The sequence below is a fragment of the Petaurus breviceps genome, unplaced genomic scaffold, assembly GCF_028583685.1.
Source record: "Petaurus breviceps papuanus isolate PSGF00001 unplaced genomic scaffold, PetGlider_PUasm1.0 189, whole genome shotgun sequence".
Lineage (NCBI taxonomy): Eukaryota > Metazoa > Chordata > Mammalia > Diprotodontia > Petauridae > Petaurus > Petaurus breviceps.
Genome location: NW_027185809.1, coordinates 24045291 through 24063536, shown reverse-complemented (window position 1 = coordinate 24063536; position 18246 = coordinate 24045291). Strand labels below are relative to the sequence as shown.

At 36.6% G+C, this 18246-nt stretch overlaps 1 protein-coding gene across 1 annotated transcript in view; it reads left to right on the top strand.

Moving 5' to 3' along the window:
- The first annotated feature begins 3133 nt into the window (after positions 1-3133).
- LRRC9 (leucine rich repeat containing 9) overlaps positions 3134-18246 on the top strand; it is a 211438-nt gene continuing 196325 nt past the window's right edge. Inside the window, exons 1-6 of the mRNA XM_069092055.1 lie at positions 3134-3332; positions 7799-7879; positions 8206-8424; positions 14243-14383; positions 14807-14870; positions 15289-15359. Of these exons, the coding sequence (XP_068948156.1) occupies positions 7832-7879; positions 8206-8424; positions 14243-14383; positions 14807-14870; positions 15289-15359 (543 nt within the window). The 5' untranslated portion in view covers positions 3134-3332; positions 7799-7831. The remainder of the gene's footprint in view (positions 3333-7798; positions 7880-8205; positions 8425-14242; positions 14384-14806; positions 14871-15288; positions 15360-18246) is intronic.

Here is an 18246-nt window from a genome sequence, read left to right as displayed (position 1 = left end):
AGATCCAGCAATCACAAGAAGTGATGGGAAACTGAAAGCAAAGAGAGAAGAAACTGATTGATCAGAGGTGCATTGTAGATGATAGGAGTGACCTTTTTCTCCACTGGCTGAGCAGCCAAGAGGTTGATAGAATCTTCTCTCACTTCTTTCTCTACTGATGGAGATTTTTTTTTCCCCTAGAGTTTCCTACTATTGTTTAAGGAACTTTCACTGTGCCCTGATGGTTTTTGTTTGTTTATTATTGTTGCTAATTTTGATTCCTTGACATAGAATTTATTCTCCATTTATTGTTGTTCAGTATGACAGTAAATACTACCCAAGTATTCTAAAAGGGAGGAGGAGGGATTCAAGGAGGAGTGAAAGATACTACCTGAGCTTAAGGTTAGAAAAATTCCCTTGGCAGCAGAATGGAGGATGGATTGAAGTGAGACCAGTTAAAAGACTATTGCAATAGCTCAGGTAAGAGGCAGCAAGGGCCTAAACTAGGGTGGTGACTGTGTAAATAAAGAGAAAGGGATGCATATGATAGATATTAATAGAGGAAAGAATGAAAAGATATGGCAGATTTTATATGTGGGGTAGGAGAGAGAGGAGTTGAGAATGACAGTGGTTGTGTGCCTGGGTGACTGTAAGTGGTGCCCTCAGCTGTAATAAAGCAGTTCAGACAAGGGGCAGAGTAGAGAAGGGGGAATGATAATGAGTTCAGTTTTGGACATGTTGAGTTTGAGATGCCCATAAAGTAATTGGTGATGGATGGGAGAACTTCAGAAGAGAGATGACAATTAAACATACCTGGCCATTATCTACTTGGAGATAACTAAATCCACGAGAGCTGTTAAAATCACCAAGTATAAAAGAGGACAAGGGACAAAGCCTTGGGTAAAAACATGGTCAAGGTAAGAATTTGTTTGTTTCACTATATGAGTTTTAACAGTGGTTTCATTTCTTTATTTCTTAAGAGAGGAGAAAGGTAGATTTTCACTGATTTTTTAAAAATAAAATTTGATTGAGAAACAAAAACAGGAGAAGTACCATAGGATTAGAGAACAAATGTTCAGATTTCCAAAAAAGGGAAGAGAACAGAGTGCAAACTACATGCCAAAGAATTTGACTTCCCAGGTGTCACTGGGCAAGTTAACAATAGCACCCATCTCACAGGGTTAAGACTCTGAAGAGATAATAATATAATATAATATAGCATTTTTCAAACACTAAGGCATTATATAATTCCTGGCTATCAAGCATTTCCCAGTTCCACTAACTGTTAATAGTCCCTGCCTCCAAATCACCCTTTGTCTATATTGAATATACTTATATATGCACTTATTGTCTCACCCAGATACAAGGAAAGCTCCTTGAGGTCAGAGACTATTTCTAATTTTACTAATTACTCCCTGTGTCAGTTCTCAGGCAAATCATTTAACTTTTCTGGGTCTCAGTTCCACATTTGTAAAATGAAGGGATTAGACTAAATGGAGTCTAGATTTTCTTCTACCTCTAAATATATAACCTATATTAAGCCTAGATGTAATAGGGAACTTCCAGAATTTATTCCTTACATTTGCTAGACAACCTCCCCAAATATCAATCCAGTCACAGCAATTATGTGAAAAAAAAAAACACTATTTTTCATTTGAAAATTGCTTCTTTTTGTTCAAATACTGAAAATAAATTTCGAAACTCACCTCAATAACCTGGGCTGACTTGTTTCATCTCTACACTTTGAATTTTGTTTAACAAGAGAATAACATGTACCATAAGTACCCATCAATAATGACAATGGGATATGTGTGTATGTATATATATGCATACATACACATTTATAATTTGTATTATGTTTATTATTTTTAAATTTACAGTTGTAAACTGAAACATTTCAAATCATGGGTTCATATCTACTAGGAAGCAGCAGTAGAGTATCCTTGTATGTAATACTATTGTTAACTAGAATAAGTAGTACACCTGGCGACCTAATAGGGTACTTCCAACAGTGTTAACTGTTTCTCAGCAAATGGAATATCCCAAAAGTGTCTATATCGACACCACAGCCACAACACACATTATAAAATCTGTGAAATTGCCTTAGTGCTTCTTTTTGTCTCACCCTTACAGATATAAACCTTTAAAATCTATTTCCCCAGCCCCTTTTTGTTCCTGAACATGTTTTCCTTATCGTCTTAAGTCAGGGATGACTGCACAACACAACATCCGCCTTAAAAATCCTTGGGGGGTGGGATCAATATCAGTTCTATTAATTTCTTTACATTGCAGAACCACTTAGAGCAGGGGTTAAGAAACCTAAGATACGAACTTTTGGGGGTTTGTTTTTTTTTTTTTTTTTTTTGGTTGACTTTTTCAATATAATCGGTTTCCTTCGCAATCTTATGTATTTGAGTTCTCATGCATAATACATAAAACATTATTCTGACCCGGAGTTCATAGACTTCACGAGACTGCCAGAGTGATCCACGACACAAAACCCTGCTCTGGAATAAGGAATGTGGTGTCCCACAGTCCTCGATCTGGAATTTTAAAACAAACAAAACAAACCTAGTTGTTTGAGCCTTGGTTCTGTTCCTTCTGAGTGACCCTGGTTAAATAGTTTCATCTCTCTGGATCTCGGTTTCCTTTTGTGTAAAATGCTGACTTTGGGATGGTGATTCCAATGTGCCTTCCAAGAACGCGCCTTAGATTGCTACGAACCCCTCCCTCCCTCCCCCTCTCCCAGAGGATGCTCAGCCTTCGGAGCTGCCTTGTGATCTCATAGCACCATTCTTTCGTGGGCGTGTCCTTCCGGGCCACCGTAGATGAAATTTTTTTCTATCAGTGGGGCACGAGTTGAAGACCCCGAGGGTGCCTGAGAAACTCTGAAGACTTCGTTGCTCCTGTGGCCACAACTAGGGCGCATCCTCGTCTCTGCCCTGAAACGTTCATACAGCCTAAGAAAGAGCCAGGTCCGGAGAGAACGGAGCCGTAAGACAACTTTTTCCTACCTAGATCCGCCCCGCCCCCGCCCCCGTCCTCGCCCCCGTCCCCTCCTCCACTGGCAGGAGATCGCTGGTCCGTTCCCTAATTGATTGGCCGACACGCTTCATCACGTGACAGCCGTGCTTTGGGGTTGGCTGCTAGTTCACTTTCTCCCGCCCCTCGGAGGAGCGAGGACCCAGGCTTAGACTCCAGAGACGCTTCCAGGTTTCCTCGGCAACTGGCGAGGGCGCTTGGTACACACGCGGCGGACCCGAGTGTTAGAGTGAGGAAGGTTTAGGGGAAGGGGAGAGGCATCAGGTTTGGTCTGGGATTCCTCTGGAAGCTCCCTTCCCCGTTGGAACGAGGTGAGTGTCCCCTCGGCCGTCTACACCAGGACACTTCGCCACCCCCCGAAAAGCGGCTTGAAGCCCCGCGGAAGGCCGCCGGGGATGGGGGAGACCCTGTCCAGCCCTCTCTGCATTCTATAGTGAAGCTAATGAGACTTTCCTTTCTGGAAGCCTGGGTCATTGAGGCAGTGTCAGTTCTTGGGGAGGTGAAGGGGGACACCAGATCATCTTTAGAGTGAGCGGATGGGTTGGAGGGAGGGAAGGGAGCAAGCATTTGTATAGTACCTGACTCTGGTCCACTTCAGAGTGGGAGGAAAATAAGCATTTACATAGCGCCTTCTGTGGGACCTAGGTCATCTTTAGAATGAGAAGAGGCAGAGGAAGAAGCTTATTTGTTTCTTTTTTAATTTCGTTAAGTATTTATTACCCAATCGCATGTAACAAAGTTGTTAACAATAATTTTAAAAATTTTAAGTTCCAAATTCTCTCCTTCCCTCCCTCCTGCTTCTCCCGCCTTGAGAAGGCAAGCATTTTCATGTCGACTATACATGTGAGGTCCTGCAAAACATATTTCCATATTAGCCACATTGCAAAAGAAAATACAAACAAAATAAAACAATAAAAATAAAGAATAAAAAAATTTCATCAGTCTGCATTCACAGTTCATCAGTTTTCTCCCTGGAGGTAGATAGCATTTTTCATCAGGGAGTCTTTTGGAATTGTCTTGGATCATTGTCTTGATCAGGGTAACAAAGTCTTTCACAGTTGATCATTCTTAAAATATTGCTGTTGGGCTGCTAGGTGGCGCGGTGAATAGAGCACCGGCCCTGGAGTCAGGAGGACCTGAGTTCAAATCTGACCTTAGACACTTAACACAAAAAAATTAGCCGTGTGACCTTGGGCAAGTCACTTAATCCCAATTGCCCTCCAAAAATAAAGGCAAAATATAAATAAATATTAAAAATATTGCTGTTTCTGGGTACAATGTTCTTCTGGTTCTGCTCACTTCACTTTGCATATAAGTTTTCCAAGGTTTCTCTTAAACCATTGTGCTCATCATTTCTTATAGCACAATAATATTTCATCACAATCATATGCAACAATCTATTTAGCCATTTCTCAGTTGATGGGCATCCCCTTGATTTCCAATTCTTTGCCACCACAAAAAGAACTGCTATAAATATTTTTGTACAAATAGGTCCTTTCCCCTTTTCTTTCATTTCTTTTGGGTATAGACCTAGTATTGGCATTGCTGTGTCAAAAAAGAATATGTAGTTTCATAACCCTGTGGGTATAGTTCCAAATTGGTCTCCACTAATTCTCAGGTCTACCAACAGTCCATTTGTGTCTCACTTTTTTCCACATCCCCTCCAGCATTTGTCATTTTCCTTTTCTGTCATGTTAGCCAGCCTGATAAGTATGAGGTAGTATCTCAGTTGTTTTAATTTGAGTTTCTCTAATAAGGTAATTTAGAACATTTTTTCTGTGATCATTAATAACTTTGATTTCTTCTGAAAACTGTGCATTTATGTCCTTTGGCCATTTATCAACTGGGAAATGGCTCTTATTTTTATTTTTTTTATATAAATTTGTCATCCAATCTCTTTATATTTGAGAAACTAGAATTTTATCAGAGAAACTCAGAATTTTTTCCCCCTATTTTCCTTCTAATTTTGGCTACAATAGTTTTGTGTGTGCAAAACCTTTTCAATGTCATGTAATCAAAATGATCTATTTTACTTCCTGTAATCTCTTCTGTCTCTGTTTGGCGATAGATTTTTCCCCTTATCCATAGAGCTGATAGGTAGAATTTTCATGCTCTCCTAATTTTCTTATATCACTCTTTACATCTAAATCATTTATCCATTTTGACCTTATCTTAGTATATGGTGTGATATGTTGATCCTTGCCTAGTTTCTGACAAACTGGGCTTTCTGGCTTTTTCAGAAATTTTTGTTAGGTGTTTATCTGAGGCCCCCTCACACCCCAAACTTGGGTTTTGGGGTTTATCAAACACTGGACTACTATGGTAATTTACTACTGTGTATTGTGTATTTAGTCTATTCCACTGATCTACCACTCTGTTTCTTAGGTGGTATGAAATTGTTTTGATGATTGCTGCTTTGTTATATAATTTGAAATTTGGAACTACTGGGCCACCTTCCTTAACATTTTTTTAAATTGATTCCCTTGATATTCTTGACCTTCCAGATGAATTTTGTTACTATTTTTTTCTAGTTTTATAAAATAATTCCTTGGTAGTCTCCACTTGCCCAATTCTACTTTTTAAAGAATTATTTTCTTCAGTGAACTTTTATATCTCTTTCCATTTGGCTAATTTTGTTTTTTAAGTGTTGTTTTCTTTAGTAGTTTCGTGCCTCTTTTACCAAGCTATTAATTGTCTTCTCATAATTTTCTGCTTTTGCTTTAATATCTTTACTTAATTTATCTTCTACCACTCTTATTTGATTTTGAAAATAATTTTGTAGCTCTTTCAGGAATTTTTGTTGGGCTTGTGTCCAATTCACATTTTTCTTTGAGGCTTTGCTTGTAGTTGTTTTGACTTCGTTGTCTGTTTCTGAGTTTGTCTCTTGATCTTCCCTATCACCATAATAGCTTTTTATGATCTCCTCCTTCTCCTTCTCCTTCTTCTTCTCTTCCTCCTCCTCTCATTTTCCCACCCAGTTTCTTGATTTGAAACTTTTAAGTTAATGTTGGCCTTTGTCCCTGACGTGGGTGGAGAGAAGACCACTGTTTCTAGCTTCAGGCTTTTTTACACAACTGTTTTCAGAGCTATTTCTGGGGTTTTAGAAGTTTTCAATGCTTCTTAGGTGATAAAATCTGGGGGAGAGGTATGGTCATTGCTCTCTTTCTCTATACCCTGGTCCTTACCCAGGAAGGACCCTTGATCCTTTGGGATTACTATTGATACTGCTCTCCAGCATCCTCTGATCCCTTGGGGCTAGAAATGATACTGCCAAGAACCAGGTGTAGGCAATGGAGATGCCAAACAGTTGCCTCTCAGGGCTTCCATTCTCTCTAGACCAGTAGTGTACCCCCAATGCTCCTTTATGCCTTTGAGCTATGATCCAGAAGTGGATATAAGAAATGGAATTGCCAAACAACGTATTGTCCTGCATACTGTGCTAATACAGTCCCCCTGTAATCTCTTTCTGACCTGTTGTCAGTCCCCATTACAATGTCCAACTTGAGAGCTTCCGAAGCTTCTGTTATTACTGCTTCTATTATTACCACTGAGTCCCACCTCTGTGTTTAATCCACGTGTTCTCTGGGCCAGAGAACTTTACTTACCATATCTTATATGATCCTCACTACTCTGAGGTCAGGGCCCTTGTTAGCCACATTTTTAGAGATGAAGAAACTGAGACTTATTGATGCTAAGTGACATGACTAGAATCATGAATATAGTGTCCAAGGAAAGATTCGCACTCCAGTCCTCTGGGGGTTCTATCTAACACTTTTTCCGCTGTACCCCCAAGCTGAGTAAGAGTTCGTTCCTTTGCTATATTCTCAGCATTGGGTTGAGATAAGTAAGTGTTCTAATTCTGCTGTTCTTGGTAGAAGAAAGGTAGTAGTATATCAGTAAGGCACGTATTATAAGCAATTTGAGCATTAGTAAAGATGGGTTTGCAGTCATTCATCATACTATTTCCACTTTATGGCAAAGGATGAAGAGAAATTGTAGCTCCAACAATTAAAGCCTCCATTTTTGCAGGTTAGACCTTGGTTTCTACAAAATATACCCCCATATTGCAAAAAATCTCATTGAACAGATTTTGGGGAGTATTAGTCCAGAATGGAACACTGTTTATGTGAGATAATTGAGATAATCAATATGAATGAATTAAAGAGCATTTATTAAGCATTTATTATGTGCAAATCACTGTACTATTATTTTATAATCAACTCCTTCAGTTATATATATCATTCTCCCATACTTCCCATGGACCATGGAAGCAATTGGAAATTTATGAAGATTTTTTTTTTTGCTTTTTGGAGGGGGGAAGGCAGGGCAATTGGGGTTAAGGTCACACAGCTAGTAAGTGGTAAGTGTCTGAGGTCAAATTTGAACTCAGGTCCTTCTGACTCCAGGGCTGGTGCTCTATTCACTGCACCACCTAGCTGCCCCAAGATATTGTCTGATGGTGCAAAAAATACCTATAGAGTTTATAAGAAGTATCTGCAAAAAATTTTAAAGTGCCCTGAGGAAAACAACAAAAAATTTCCAGTTTCTTGTTTTGTTTTTCTTTCTGCACAGCATGGTAGTGGATACAGAGAGGACACTCATATAAACTTGTTCATTGACTAATTATGTCTTCTCATTTTAAAAAGCTATGCTCTATAATTATCAAATGGTATATATTTGGGAATAAATGCTGAAAAGTGAAAACTAAAAAAAGAATAAAGAAACAGTTAAATTTTAGAAACCATTTTGTGTCTAGCATAGATTTTCATTTTCCTAGATACTTTATTCTATCTGTTATTTTTAATGGAAGATGATTGAAAGTGAAAAACTGAACCAGGAAGAAATAATTAAAGAACTGGTAAGTCCAATCCAAATTTCATCATATAACATTCATAGAAGAGTCTAGGGGTTGGATGAAAGCAGAAAGGAGAAGGGGGCTGAATGATAGATATTCAAATGGATTTTTTTATTTTCTGGAGACAGAGGTATAAACCAGAATACTTAACCATGGGCCTGGCCTATGAGCTAAGAAATAAAATGTATAAGTAGTATGATTGCAGTTTTGTCTGTTAAGAGAAAAAAACTATTTATAAAGTATGAAGTTATAATTTCTAATGGTAGAAGAATTGTCAAGTAATATAAGTATAATATAATATAATAACTGAATCTTTTCTTCTATAACAGTGCACATGCAATGGTTTGTGTTTTGAATCAATTGATCAAGAAGGACCAGAAACATTCAAATTGGAGATGTTTTTTTCAGGGTACCCATGTATTGTAGGGTTAGCATCTTTTCCTAATCTAACAAGTCTCACGGTAGTTGCTCAAAATATTTCTAAAATCTCAGGACTGGAGTCGTGTTTATTACTTAAAGAACTTTGGATCGCTGAATGCCACTTAACGGTAAGTGTAAATGTTCTTACATGTATTTCTTTTTTGTTTTGAGAAAAAAATCACTTGAAAAAATATATTGAACCTTTTATAAAATCTATATAAGTAGTAATGAATTTTTAAACCCTCAAGATTATGGAAAAATACAAAATTTTCATGGTAGTATTACAGTTTACAAGAATGTTTTTCCCTAGGGTGGAAAATGCACCCAGTTTATGGATTTGTTACTTTTTTGTGCCTTCCAAAAGGTATCTTTAGAGGTCACATTATATCTGAACCTATGTTCAGTGTGTATGAGGACAGAAAAACAAAAGTACTATTCCTTTCCTTAGAATTTGTTGGAGGTAGAGATGGCAGGCAGGAAATATGGAGTATAAATACAGGGGCTGTAGTTTCCCCTAAATTTAGCATAATAATCTCCTTATTTTCTCTTCATATAGAAATTTGAATTTACCGATTTTAATCCAACTTTACTACCTTCTCCTCTGTTTCTTTTGCTTGAATGAGCTTTTTTTTAATTTTTTAATTTTTTTGCCTTTTTGGAGGGCAGTTGAGGTTAAGTAACTTGCCCAAGGTTACACGGCTAGTTTTTTTTGTGTGGGTATTAAGTGTCTGAGGCTGGAACCGAACTCAGGTCCTCCTGACTCCGGGGCTGGCGCTTTACTTACTGCACCACCTAGCCATCCCTTGAAGAAGCTTTTGCTTAAATAGTTTGACTCCATTGAATTTTTTTATTTTTTTAAATGTTATTCTTTGCAAAAGAAATGGGATGGACTCCAAAATACAATCCCATTTGGACAACATTATTTGATTTCTTACCTATTCTGAGCAATTCTCTTTCTGGTTTCCTGATCCGTTCTTTGAAGAGTACTGAATATAGTACTAATTTCCCACTCTTACAAATGCGTTCTCTACCTTTTGCTACAGGGTTTAATTTATAAGAAGAGGTTCTGGAAGCTACTATCGTGTTAAAGTTTAACTTTCTCATCTATTTATAAAGTTAAAGTTTCTTTTTGATGGAAGAGTGCACTATTATAACAGTCTTTTGAAAGATTTCTTTCCTTAAAATCTCTCCTTACTACAATCCATCATCATCCACTCCTGTCAAGTTGATCTTCCTAAAGTGCAGGTCTGATCCTGTTACTTCCCTTCCTCCCCATTCAGTAAACTCTAGTGGCTTTCTGTTATCTCCAGGATCAAATATAAAACCCTGTTTGGAGTTCAAAGCCAAGGGATTGAAAATAGAGTCTGTTAGATTTGTATATTTGGAGGTCATTTGTAAGAAAGGAAATAGTCTCCTGTATTCATATCCTGTTTTCTCACATAGAATCCATGCTGAGGATTCTCAGGTGAGGAACCTCTTGCCTGGGCTATTACAATAGCCTTCTAGTTGATCCGTTTGCCTATTCCAATCCATCTTCCATACACCTGCTAAAGTGATTTTTCAAAAGCACAGGGCTGATTGCTGCAGGTCACTCCTCTACTAGATAAACTCTAATGGTTCCCTGTTACCTCTAGTCTCAAATATAATCTTTTCTGGGCATTTAAAGCCCATGAAAACCTGGCCCCAAACTACCTTTCCAGACTTATTACATATATTACATATATGCTTCACATCCATCCTATGTAGTCTAGCCAAATTGATTTTCTTGCTGTTCTTTATACACCACTCTATCGCCTGTCTGTGTGCCTTTATGTTGGCTATGTCCCATGCCTGGAATGGATTCTCTTGGAATCTTTTCTTGGAAGGAAGCTAACTTCCTTCAGGATTCAGCTTAGATACTGCTACTTCATGGAAAAAAATATATAGATATGCACATATATAGACACACATATACTCATGTTTGTATATATGTTTGTAGATATAAATACATATTCATAATACACAAATACACATACATATTCATAATACACAAGTACAGATATACATATATTATATAATATTGGGATATATAATTTATGTATAAACATATAGATATAAAATGTTATATATTATATATAAAAATATAAATGTACACATAAATATATTTATATGTATATAGATATATATTTATACTATTAATATGCTTATATGTTATTATATGCATATACATACATTATATACGCACACAAACACACACACATGCAAGTTGTCTTCCTGATAGAATGTAAATTCCTTAAGGTCAAAAACTATTTCATTTTTGTGTTTTTATCCTCAGCATTTAACACAATCCCAGGGATTAATAATGCATATTGATCGGATTGTTGATTGATAGAAACTAATTTTTATGGGGAGGGCACTAGCTTCTGTGGGATCAGCATAGGACTCCTAGAACATCGTTTTTGAGATAATAGCTCGAATTTCTGCAGCACTTTAAGGTTTGCAAAAGCACTTTACAAGTATTTTCTCACTTATCCTAACACCAACCTAGGAGGGAGGTGCTGTTATTATCTACTTTTACAGATAAGGCAGACTGTGCTTAAGTTCAAATTACTTAACCAGTCACATGGCTTGTATAGATGTGAGGCCAAGTCTTGACTCCAGATCCAGCACTTTATGTACTACCCTCCCTAACTGCCTCTTTGGCCTCAAAGGAAGCTAGGAATTCCACAAGGTGAAAAAGAGGAGCTAATGAATTACTGATGATAAAGGCACTGAGGCAGGATCACAAATGGCATGTTTGGAAAGTAGCGAGTAGACCAGAGGGAGAGTAATGTTCAGTGAGCCTGATTTTTAATACCAAGCAGAGTAGTTTATATTGAATCATAGACACTTATTTGCACTTATTGAGTAAGAGAGTAATATAGTCAAACTTGCACTTTGGGAATCTCAATATTCTATTTGTGGAGGATGGATAGAGGTAGGGAGAGACTGGATATAGTGAGATTTGTTAGGAAGTTAGTGCAGTAAGTCCAAGTGAAAAATGATAAGGTCCTGAACAAGGTTGGGTTGTAATGTGTATGGAGAGAAGGGTATGGATGAGACAGTTGTGGAGGTAGAATTGAAAAAAATGACAAATGATTATGTTGAAGGAAAGTGAAGAGTTGAGAATGACTCTAAAATTGAAAACTGTGGTGACTAGAAGGAAGGTGGTGCTCCCAGAAAAAAATAGGAAAGTTGGGGGAAGGTGAGAGTTTTGGGGAAGAGACAATGAGTTATATTTTGAACACATTGAATTTAAGATGTTTATGGACTTCTGCTACTTCTGCTTTGTAGTTGATGATATGAGACTGGAGTTCAGAAAGACTGGGTCCATAGATCTGGTAGTCCTCTGTACAGAGATAATAGTTGAACTTAGGGCAGCTAATGAGAACAGCAAGAGAAATGAGAGAGAAAGAAGAGGGTTGATGACAAGCTCTATGATATGCCCATACATGGGAGAATCGGATATGAAGGATGATCTAGCAAAGAAAACAAAAGGAGCAGCCGAACTGGAGGAACACAGAAAGATAAATGATCACTGTCAAGTGCTGCAGAGAAATTAAGAAGGATGAATGACAAAAGAGGACACTATATTTAATAGTAATAATAAGGATAGCATTTATATTATGCCTGTTATGTTCTAGGCACTGTGTTAAGTGCTATTATCTCATTTGATCCTTACCACAACTCTGGGAGATAGGTGCTGTTATTATCCCCACTTTACAGATGAAGAAATAGGAAGCAAATGAAGGTGAAGTTACTTGCCCAAACTCACACAACTAGTAAATGTCTAAGACAAGGTGTGAACTCAGATTTTCCTGACTTCAGGTCCAACATTCTGTGTCCACTGCGCCACCTAGCTGCCCTATTTGGTAATTTAAAAATTTGGTAACCTTGGAAAGAGAAGTTTCAGTTGAGTGATGAGGTCAGAATCCTTGAAAGCATAAGGCTGCAGTGTGAGAGGAGAGAAAGCGGAGTTAGTCTTAAGTACATAGAATTTTCTAGGAGTTTGGCTATGATGTGTAAGGGAGATAGAAACAATAGTTTGGGGAGAAGGCGAGGTAAAGTGAAAGTGTTTTTAAAGATAAGAAAGGTAGGTATGTCTTTAGGTAGCAAGGAAGGAGCCAGGAGATTAAGATTGAGAGAAAAAGTATAAGGCTTGGTGACCTGCTAGAGCAGCCTGGAGGGTATGGGATAAAGAGCACAAGTAGAGGGACCATCTCTTCATCAGAAACTAGAGGAAAAGATGGAAGATGATACCAGATGATTTGAATCATTAAATAGTAAGGAAGTGGGAACTCATTTTGAACGACATCTACTTCCTCAATGATGTCTTATTGAACAAAATAAAATATAAAGACATACTTTGTAGAACAGTAATACTTCATATCAGAGGTGAGAACCTATGCTGGAGGAAGAAGTGGCATGCAGGCTTGAGAAAAGAAAAAAAAGCTTTAGCATACCTTCTGTGGACAGTGTGATTTTCAAATACAGAAGAGGAAAAAGATTGTCTTGTTATAATGAGGGGTCAGTTGAGTTCAGATCATATTACTTTATGAAAGAGAAAATAGACGTGATGAGGGTGATCCAGGATAGAGGTTTGGCAAGGCAGGAATAGCAGTAGCATAAGAGGGCAAAAAAGGAATGTGACTGTAGAGGAGACTGTATGGCTGAACTGCTTAATTGATAATATTTCTTGTCTGTCAGACTTTTACAGTGATATTTGATGAAAATGTTTTTACACACAATAGTTTCATTTTTTCATTCTCCGTTTTTGTTTATTTTCCTTCTACAAAACCTGTTGTGTGTTTTTTTTTAATGCAGCCACAATTGTCTATTTTATCTTTATCATTCCCAACCTTTTGGTTGAGAATAATATGATTGTGAAAGATACCTCTTTTACTTGGTATCAAATTTTTAAATAATGTGACAATTTTGAGCTTATTTTGCTAGCTAGTATAAGATGTTGCTCTACATGAAAAATTTCTTGAAATGCTTTACAGTTTTTTCAGAAGTTCTTTTCAAATAGATAGTTCTTCCTCCAGTAATTGATTTTCTTATTTATAATACATTGAAAACTATTGGAAAACTTCTCCTTTTTCAATTGCTTCTATTTCTTTCTTATTAAATCTGTTCCACTGATTTACTTTTCTGATTTTTAATCAATGCCAAATAGTTTTGATGATTCTTGTTTTATACTGTGCTTTGAGATCCGACAGTGCTGTCTGTCCTTGATTCTTGCTTTGGTGTTATGTTTTATTTTTTAATTTCCCTTGAGAAAGTTTGTACCTTTTAACTCCTATGAATGAATTTTGTCATAGTTTTGGCTAGTTCTAGGAAGTGTGCTCCTTGGTTATTTGATTGACATAACACCAAATCTGTAATGAATGCTTGTTTTCATAATATTGATGGTCTAATGATTAGCAATATCTAGTTCTCCAATTATTTATATATTCTATATCTTATATCTTAATATCTAAATAGTTTACACATTTTGTAGTTTTTAAACAAAGTTTATTTTACCATCATTTCATATTTCTGCAAGTTTTGCATAGGAATGATGATTTTTGTGGATTATATTGTATCCTGCTACTTCACTGAAGCTTTGTCTCAATTAACTTCTTTGTTGATTCTCTGGGGTTTTCTAAGCATACCATCTGCAAATAAGGATAATTTAAACTTTTCTGTGCTGTTAGTTATACCTGAAATTTCCAGGGAGTTGAGAAGGGGATGGTGTTTTTTAAAGCCTTTCCAGCAATACTTATAGGTTATTTTAGTGTAAATCCCCCTAATTTTTAGTCAGTAGTGACTTCATACCATGAGCCCAGTTTTTTCCCATAAAGACTAGACTTTATAGCTTTTTATCTTAAGAGAAAATTTGAATTTGAAATGAATTCTAAAACTAATCACCTATTTCCTTTGCTACAGAAAATTGAAGGTCTACAAGAATGTAAAAATTTGGAAAAACTGTTTTTATATTATAATAAGATTACCAAAATAGAAAATTTGGAGCTACTAACAAAGCTGGAGGTCATTTGGTTGAACCACAATGGAATCAGAGCTATTGAGGTAAGGATGAGTGTTGTGAGGTGGTTTGGTTTGGGTTTATTTGTTTTTTTTGTAAACTACTCCAACTTCTATAGAGATTAAATTTAAGCTTTGTTATTTATACTCAAGAAATGCCCTATACCATAGATTAGCCCAAAATATAAAAATTTAACATAATTTAGATCAATATTAATAATAATACTTATAATTTTATAAATATGTAAATATATTTACTCAAGAAAGTAAAAAAATTCTGGGGAAAGAGTATAATGTAATAAGATTTTGGTTCTACCCTGCCTTTCTACAAGAGCTCCCTAAAGGAGCTGTTGAGAAGGAATCTTCTCAGAACTCAGAGAAGAAATGGGAAAGTTGCTGATGATCTACAGTTTTATAAATGTAGATTTTTAAATTTCATCTAAATTACAATTTTCCTAAATTTTATAGGGTTTGCAAAATTTGAAGAATTTGAAAGACCTCAATCTTGCTGGAAATTTTATAAATAGCATTGGTAGGTAATGTTTACTTTTTCATCTGAGATAACTAAGTTATTTTAAAGAGGCAAGATGGCCTAATGGCACCAAGAAGACCTGGATTCAAGTCTGATATTTGACCCATCCTCCCTGTGTGACTCTGGTCAAGTCATTTAACCTCTTAGTGCCCCAGACAACTCTCTCAGACTCTAATGTTGCAGAGAAGGTACCAAGCTACACTAGTAAAGAGAATGTCCTTACCAGGGTGTTCTTAACACTAGTGAGATCATCAATCTTTTTCTTATCCCTCTACTATGATGGTAAAAGATTGCAGATCGATCAGTTTTTAATTGCACAGTGGTACACATGTTATGTTTCTGTGTGTTGCATAAAATTCTGACAAGTGGGTAAAATGACAATTCCTGTTTTACAATTTTTTTTTTTTTTCTGATAAAGGGCAATGCTTGGACTTCAATGAAAGAATAGAAAGATTAAACCTGTCTGGTAACCAAATATGTTCTCTCAAGGTATGTTTAAGTAAACATTTCCTTTTATTTGGGAGAAATAAACTAGACAAGAGGAAATTCTGTGATGGAAATGGAGTATACTGCGTATTTTTGGAAGGTACATTAACCATTTCCCCCCAAAAGCTACTCCAGGCAATTTACTCTATGGGTCTTGGGGACCTTCAACAATTAAGACAACCATAAAAACTTTTTTTTGTTGTTCTTTATATTTTTTATTTTATAAATTTTATTTTATACTGTAATGCCATAACACAAATAAAGAATAGAGAAAACAAAAATATATCATACACTTAAATATTGGAACTTAAATACAAAGTTAGAAAGAAAAAAAAGCTTGTGTGCAGAACATGAAAGGATTCAAAATATGTAACAATAAATTTTCATTTTAAGAAAGCCTGTATGATAAATAATACACACTGTGTTGAGAATTGATCATCTTTACTTCCTTGTGAGTTTTCTTTTGCCCTCTTCTGTGCACTTTTAACGTTTTTTCCCCTCCCCCCCTCCTCCAGAAGGCCACAATAAAGTTTGGGTGTGTTTCTCTATAGCTATAAATACATACATACACATATACATGTATAGACATAGAATTTCCCAAACATTCTACAGCTGATCTTTGTTTTTTCGTGCATATCTCTTGTTTCCTATCCCTCCTGCCTCTTTTACTTTACTTCTACCTACTGCCTTGCCCTCCTATTACTCGCCTACCCCCTCCAAGGATCCCTCCCCTCTCCTCCCATTCCCATAAATCTAAACATCCTTCTGTATCCTCCCTTTTACCTACTCCCTCATTCTCCACTCTAAAGTGTCCTTCCCTTGTCCTCTCCCCCTCCCTATGCCCTTACCATTTTATTTCTTCTGAATTTAGAAAACTTTTATATTCTTCTAAATATATATGTATTGTTCCCTCTTAAACCCATTCCTGATAAAAGTAGGTTACCAGAATTACCAGCCCTCCTCCCCCATCTAATTCTTCTGTATCCATTCTTCCTCTTACACCTCATTTGTATAAAATAATTACTCTTTTTAGCTGTTCCTAAATGGTTTTACTTTTTAAATTAATGTCATATTCAGGTTTACTCCAATCTTGCTTATAATCAGTCTTTTGTATATAGCTTATATTTCTCTTCGTTCTTGCATGTCAAACTTTCTGTTAAGTTCAGGATTTTTTTTAACAAAGTCTTGAAAGTCTGAGAGTTTATCATATGTCCATTTTTTTATTGATGGTAATACTTAACTTTGCAGGATATGATATTTTTGGCCAGAGCCCCAATTCTTTTGCTCTTCAATATATTATGTTCCAAGACCTTCGGTCCTTTAATGCCTCTGCTGCTAGGTCTTGTGTGAGCCTAATTGTGGCACCACCATATTTAAATTTGTTTTAATCTTGATGCTTTTACTATTTTATCCTTGAGCTGGGGGTTTCAGGATTTGACTAATGGATTTTTTCTATTTCTACTTTCCCCCCTTATTCTAATGCTTCAGGACAAATTTTCTTTGATTTTTTTTTTGTATTACTGTATCAAGATTCTTTTTTTGACTATAACTTTCAGTTAGTCTGATTATTTTTGTGTTTCTTCTTGATTTATTCTCCAAATCTGTTGTTTTTCTTTATAAGATGTTTTACTTTCTCTTCTATTTTTTCAGTATTCATATTTTGAGATTAATTATTTCTTATAATTTCACTGACTTCACTTTGCCCAATTCTAATTTTCAGGGAGTCATTTTCTTCCTTAAGGTTCTGGATCTCCTTTTCTAATTGGTTGACTTTCCTTTCATAACCTTCCTGTTTTTCTTGGATTCTTTTTTTTTTTTTTTTATTTTTTCCTCCTTCTCTTGTCATTTGATTTTTAAAGTCTTTTTTAAGATCTTCTATGGATTCTTTTTGGGCAGGTGACCATTTGACATTACTCTTTGGGGATTTCTTTACTTCAATATCCTCCTCTGAAGATGATCCCCAGTCATCTCTATTCCCATAATAACTTTCTATGGTTGGATTCTTTCTCCTTTGTCTGTGTATTTTTGGGGGTGATAGCTTAATTTTTGTAATCACCGCTAGTCCCGGGGTAAGGGAGATGGTGCCTCTTGTCCCAGACCTTCAGTTTTCTCCTCTAGGCTGGTGCCAAAGCCGAACCTCCAGCCTCCTGTAAGTGCCCATAGCCAAGGGCTTTCTGCCCCACTGCTTCTGCACTCAGCAGGTGTGTGCTGGTTCTTCCTCCCCCTAGCTGCTCTTCACAGCATAGCTGGTCTGGCATTCCTTATCAGCAGAGGTTCCCTCAATCCTCCCAGGCTCAAACACCCAACTCCCCTCACTATCCTCAGGTAAAAGTTTCTGTGACTGTGGCTGAGGTCTCAAACCAACTAACCCCAAGCCTTGCCTCTTGTTATTTAAGTGGCTACCTTCTTGTTGTTAAAATGGAACGTAGCCGGGATGTGTTTACTCTTCACAGGGACCAAATCTAATTATGGGATTTTTCTTCAGATCTCCTCAAATTGTCCCAGGAAGACCTGGGTTGTGCTCTTATTCTTATTTGCTCTTCTACTCACTACAGTGGCTTTTCTAAATATTTTCATTGCTTTTCAAATATCCCATTGCCCCCCTCCTCTCACACTCTCAGCAGAGAACTTTGCCTTATGAATTAATGAAAAAATTGAGTCCACTCATTAAAAGCTCCCTCTTCTCCCCTTCTTTTCACTCACACTTTGTTCACCCTAAGGTGCTATTTTAACTCTTGTGAGGGAAAATCTTGAGAGCTTGAAATTTTCTGATCTGCTCCGCCATCTTCCCAGAATCCTTTCAACCACAAAGTCTTAATGTGTAATTATGAAAAATCTTGATCTTTTTAACTTAAGTTGTATAAGAGAAATTTTAATAGTGATAGATTAA